Source organism: Stegastes partitus, unplaced genomic scaffold (assembly GCF_000690725.1).
Source record: "Stegastes partitus isolate 25-593 unplaced genomic scaffold, Stegastes_partitus-1.0.2 Scaffold1452, whole genome shotgun sequence".
Lineage (NCBI taxonomy): Eukaryota > Metazoa > Chordata > Actinopteri > Pomacentridae > Stegastes > Stegastes partitus.
Window position 1 is genome coordinate 14329 of NW_007579183.1, and position 6135 is coordinate 20463.

Sequence of the window (6135 nt, forward strand, 5' to 3'; positions counted from 1 at the left end):
CACTCACTCACTCACTCACTCACTCACTCACTCACTCACTCATCTATCTTTGGGATCAAACAGTTTAAACTTAAATAAATGAGATGAACAGAAGCATCTTTAAGAGCTTCTGGGTCCAGCGGGCCGGGTTCTGGAGCCGAACTCTTCTGTATAAATACGTGTAGAACACTTTGTGCAGTGAAGTCCTGATGCTAATGTTCACAGCGTTCAAACTAAAACTGATGAAACAAGTTCATTCTTAGGTCACCTGTACAGGAGTTGTCCTCCATCTTTCTTCACTGAACGTTTGCAGAACGTTACACATTTAGTTGTAAAACCAACGCACTGGATTGATTTTAACTTGAAGGAACTGAAGTTTGTCTTATTGATCAAATGGTATCAGATTAGAACTCTGCAGAGATCCGATCAGAGCGTCCTGGTGACAGAACACCTGGTGCACAGGTGCTCTCAGGTGTTCTGACCTTCCTGCTGCTTCTTCAGGAGACGAGGATAAAAAACAGACACTGAGAGACGGCGCCCGGCAAACACGAAGGCTTCAATCAGGTCCTCAGTTCACACCTGCAGGAGGGCGGGAGTCCATCCAGGTGGAACTGTTAAGGTCCATTAAAAAGGTACCAGACCCAGGTGACCCAGGTGAGTGGGCCCTGGTCCAGGTGAGTCAGTCCCAGCACTGGTCCAGGTGAGTTGGTCCTGGTCCAGCGGCAGCTTGACGAAGGCAATGGCGGCGAGTTCTTTGCAGAACTCCTCGAGAACGACGACTCCTCTGAGCAGCGTCAGGTGTTCCCGTCTGAGGACACACAGGTGAGCACAGGTGAGCTGTGACATCATCAGTCACAGAGAGCAAACCGCTGCTGACATGTTCATTAAGCTGTCAGTGAGCTCCGTCTGTGGAAAACATCTGTCAGCGCCTACAGAGACATTAAACGGTCAAAGTGTGAGGATTCGGCTGCAGGTGCTGGAGATGCAGACGATGAGCAGCTCCAGTCCAGCAGGCCTCCCTCCGCCTGTCTGGGCTCACCACCTGATTTCATGTCTTCTTTCAGATACACTTATATTATGCTGTAAATAGTTGTTGACCAAGTTTCTACACCTGTTTGCACCTTCCTGTTCGTCGTACTCGTTGATGACAAAAACGTGAGTGTGTCTCCACGGTAACAGCTCACAGCTCTGCAGCACAACAGTCACCCAGCAGACATCAGTTCTGTCAGAGCCGTCCTCATCCAGGACTGACTGCTGCTGCCCTCACACATCCTGTCGGGGACCGCAGGGTTTCTGTGCCCTGAGCTCAGGCTCACAGGCTCCTTCATTCTGGCTGCTCTGTACCTCAGTAGTGATGCCTCCTGCACGCCACCAGGCGGCGCTGTCCTCCAGCGTCTCTGAGGCCATGCAGCCAGAACGCTGGGGCCTGCTGGACTGTAACTGGAGATCTGTCTGTACTGCAGCACTTGGAGCCGAATCCTTGGACTCTTCATGGTTTAATGTCTCTGAAGGCGCTGACAGAGCTCACTACGGACACTCAGCTCTCCATACACACGAACAGATAGTTCTGCTACGTCAGCTCTTTGAATTTCTACATTTACAAGATCAATACGATCAGTGATGACTGATTATTTACCCGGTTTCCTGTTTCAGTCCCAACAGGTGTCTCCTGGTGTCCAACAGTCTGTCTGACAGGTTGGACACCTGCTGGATCCTCTGCATCAACTGGCCCATCACCTGGAAGACAGACAGGGACACAGACAGACAGGTGAAGAGACGGACAGACAGATTCAGGATCACCTGTCTGTCTGCCTGTCTCACCCTGATGAGGACGGAGAACAGCGACCTGCAGCTGGGCGACAGGTGGATGTAGGGGTTGAGCAGGTACTCGTTCAGCAGAGGGTGGCTGAAGGACGACAGTCTGGACAGAACAGCCGTCAGCTGCAGGTTCAACTCGTATGGCTGAAAACACACAGCACACCTGCACAGGTGAGTCAGCCAATCACAACACATAGCACACCTGCACAGATGTGTGTGTGGTGAGACAGGTGCACCTGCTCCAGGATGCGTCCCAGCCGGTCAAACAGAACCTTCAGCAGGTGGCCCTCATAGAAATGGACCTCCTCACCTGATGGGGAGGCGGGGGGAGACAGGCTGAGCGGCCAATCCCAGGACAGAGAGAGCTGCTGACACTGAGTCACCTGATGGAGGGGGCGGAGTCAGTCGACTACCTGAATCTTTTCTAAACAAACGTCACTGTGTCCATGTGTCACATCAAACAGCTTCAACACCAACAACGGTCATCTCTCATAATGTCTTCGTGTTACTGCACAGACTGTATGAGCATGTGGCAAATAGGCACTCCTCCATCTTATCCTCAGATGCTGCACCGATGCTGATGCTAAAGGTAATGCTGATGCTAAAGCTGATGCNCGGGGGAAAGCCGGAGCTTCCTGAGTCTCAATGTGATGACACTAAGATGGATGCCGCAAACAGGAAGGTGGCTCGTCTCTACAAGGTAACCAAACACCTAGATCATCAACCAATCAGTGTCCTGCGGCCATCATGATGTCACTTAGTCTGTCTGTCTGTCAGGTGTCTAATGCAGGTGGGGACATGGAGGTTACCATGGTAGCAGAACAGAGCCCCTTCTCCCAGGACCATCTGCATTCCAGCGAGTGTTTCATCCTCGACAGTGGAGCCAGTGGACACATCTTCATCTGGAAAGGTCTGAACTGTATTCTGATATAAACCAGTCAGAACCGGTCTGTAACCAGTAACTAACTGAACAGTAAGAAGGAGTTTGTTTTCAGCCTTTGAAAAGACTGTAAAGGTGTTACTTACCTGTCCTGAGATTTACTGAAGAGTTCCACCTGCTGGTGATGATGGTGGTGGTGATGNCAACAACTGTCACACAGAATTGCAAAACGTTTTCTACAACATGTAAAAAACTGAAATGTGACTCCAGTGTTCAGACTGCTGGGAGACTCCCATGATGCACTGGGCTCATGTACAGCTAATGTGGCTAACGTTAGCGTTGCACTTTAATGTTCACTTGAGTCACCTGCTGTTTCTCCTCGTACACCAGGATGTCCAACATCTGTCTGAGACGCCACGGGATGTCTGTCTGTCTGACAGGCCGGCTGTCATCTACACACACACACACACACACACACACACACACACACACACACACACACAGTGGGTGACTGTGATTGGCTGATCAGGTGTGTCAGGTGAATGTCTGCAGGTTAAAGCTCCTCACCTGTTGTCTCGATGTAATAATTGGTTATTGATTTCCAGTGATCGACAAACGAGTCCAACAGGTCGACTGTTGGCTCCCTCTGAGAGACAGACAGACAGACAGACAGACAGACAGACAGACAGACAGTTACAGACAGACAGACAGAGAGACAGACAGACAGACAGACAGACAGACAGGCAGACAGTTACAGACAGACAGACAGACAGACAGACAGACAGGCAGGCAGACAGACAGTTATTAATCAAATCTTTGCCATCTTGGACTGAAACATGAACATTTTCTGACACTATAGAGACCAAATAGCTGATTGGCTGATCCAGAGAACAACAAAAACTAATTAACTACCAGATCACCTGACTGAGGCTGGTGCCCCGCCTGACCAGTATGAAGGGCTGACCAGTCAACTAGACCAGTACGAAGGTCTAACCCTGACCAGTCGACCTGTCTGTCTGTCCCTACCTGTCTGTCTGTCTACCTGCATACCTGACAACATTCCTCCAGGTCAACAGAGCAGCTGCAGAACTTTGACTCAACTTTAGCAGCTGTTAGCCGTTAGCTGTTAGCTTCACTATGAGAAACTGCAGAGAAACTCAGACGGACGGTTTATCCTTCGCATCCAACTTTAAGTCTGGCAAACTTTTAATGGAGCTAACTGGGCTAACTGGGCTAACCGAGCTAACTGGGCTAACCGAGCTAACTGGGCTAACCGAGCTAACTGGGCTAACTAGCTGTGACTCACCGTCTCCAGCGCGTGCAGCAGCATGCTAGTTAGCTTGCTGAACGTCTCCATTCTGCCGCCAAACCGAGCGTCGTTAGTCCCGGTTAGTCCCGGTTCGTCCCGGTTAGTCCCGGTTAGTCCCGGTTACTGTAGCATGTCAACAAGCTAAACTAACAGCTGACTGTGAGTCGAGCTGGACACAAACACATCCGGCTGACCTTTCAACATCAAACACCAGCCCGTCAATGAGTCACCTTTCACAATAAGAGCTTGGATAAAATACGTCGGTGTGGTTCTGTTGATGTCGTTAATTCATCTCGAAAGAGATCAAAACCAGTTTATTCATGTAAATAAATAAACCGTTTGTGCATAAACACGTGTGAGCTGGTTTGTCGTCTCACCTGCAGGCTTCCTGTTCTGCTCCTCAGGTGAGTCAAAGCCTGAGATCAGCATAAAGGTCAGGAGGCCAGGTTCCTCCAGTCCAACCGGCCATACTGGGAGCACTGGGAGCACTGGGAGTGGACACGTGAACTGGTCTCAGATCAGAGGTTCTAAGCCCAGTTGGTCAGAATTCAATTCAGTTTTATTTGTATAGCGCATATTTACAACAACAGTCATCTCATAGCGCTTCACAAAGACAGAAACACCCAACAATCCAAACATCTGGATTCTCTATAAGCTTCAGCAGTCTGCTGGTGGGAAGGAACCNGACTGGACCAGAGCCAGATGGATCTGACTGGACTGGATCAGAGCCAGATGGATCTGATTGGACTGGACCAGAGCCAGATGGATCTGATTGGACTGGACCAGAGCCAGATGGATCTGATTGGACTGGACCAGAGCCAGATGGATCTGACTGGACTGGACCAGAGCCAGATGGATCTGATTGGACTGGACCAGAGCCAGATGGATCTGACTGGACTGGACCAGAGCCAGATGGATCTGACTGGCTGCAGGACTTTGGTGGCTCTGTTATGTGATTAGAGGCCTGCATGCTGTGCTGTGATTGGTCAGAGGCTGCTGTCTTGGCTGCCGGTTGGTCCAGAACCTGGAAACACAGAGGCCTGAAGGTGAGGTGGTCACGGAACAGAAAAGCAACGTTAACACAACAGACTGACGAAACACAGCGAGGTGAACCTGTTGCCATCACCTAATTACCTCCAGGACATATCTGAGCGCGTGCGGATCCTGTTTGACTCTGGAGCAGATGACCAATAGGAACTGAGCCTCCTCCTTCTCCGTGTGCGAACCAGGAAGTACACAGAGACGAATCAGCTTCTAGGAGGCGGAGCAGAGATGATGTCACGCGTTGGGAGTGTTTTAGCACCAATGAAGACACGCTGCTGGTCTGAGGGCAGGTCTACAGCTGTGAACTACAGCAGCTGAGCCACTCACACACTGGCTAACTTTCAGACAACATGTTTCAGGCTGCAGCTGCTTTCAGCCGGGTCAGAACCAGAACTCAGGTCGTGGTTTTAGTGAGAAGAAGCAACGAATCAGAATCAGCTTTACTGGCTGAGGTTGTGAACACACAGACTGAATCTGACGGCAGAGTTTCTCTCAAAGAGCCGACAAAACAAAGCATGGATTCAAAGTGCAGGTACGGCTCCAGGTACGAGTCAAGAGCAACTCTGAAGGGAACCAAAGGTCAGAAACAGTGATGTACAGTAAACACAGGGACAGACAGCTGAGACACTGATGATGCGACTCTCTGTGACTGATGAACATAACGATGATGATACAGTTTCTCCTCCATTGTTTTCTTGCACATGCTCAGTCTGCACGGGTCCTCACTGCGTCCGATGAATGAGAGTATTGGTGTCGTGTTTCTTCACAGTCAGAGGCTGCAGGTGGAGTTTACCTGCACAGGTCTGTAGACGTTCACCAGCTGCAGCATCGGCTTCTGCATCTCAGACAGGAACTTGGAGAAGAACAGCAGAACCTGCTGGAACATTCCTGGAGGATACTGAGAACAGATCCAAACATGACATCAGGACATGGAACAGAGACATTAAACAGAACCTCAGTGTGATGTTACCTGAGCTTTCCCCAGAGTGCTCAGAGTCTCCAGCAGCTTGTGTTGCAGCAGATACTCCAGACAGGGTCCAGTGTCCTCTGGAGCCTGATCAATACATCCGTCAATACATCCGTCAATACATCCGTCAATACATCC

General features: G+C 50.1%; 2 protein-coding genes across 2 annotated transcripts in view; one reads left to right on the top strand and one right to left on the bottom strand.

The window, feature by feature from the left end:
- Positions 1–245: 245 nt before the first annotated feature.
- Positions 246–2283, bottom strand: LOC103370615 (protein FAM160B2-like). The gene is made up of 4 exons (XM_008299733.1): positions 2275–2283; positions 2034–2180; positions 1616–1941; positions 246–787 (listed from the first exon to the last, which is right to left on the bottom strand). Exons 1-4 carry the CDS (start codon positions 2281–2283, stop codon positions 604–606), a joined length of 666 nt encoding a protein of 221 aa, XP_008297955.1. The 3' UTR covers positions 246–603.
- Positions 2284–2371: 88 nt separating this feature from the next.
- The window catches only part of LOC103370607 (gelsolin-like), a 14210-nt gene continuing 10446 nt past the window's right edge, over positions 2372–6135 (top strand). Inside the window, exons 1-2 of the mRNA XM_008299724.1 lie at positions 2372–2497; positions 2575–2707. Coding sequence (XP_008297946.1) covers positions 2372–2497; positions 2575–2707 — 259 coding nt within the window. The remainder of the gene's footprint in view (positions 2498–2574; positions 2708–6135) is intronic.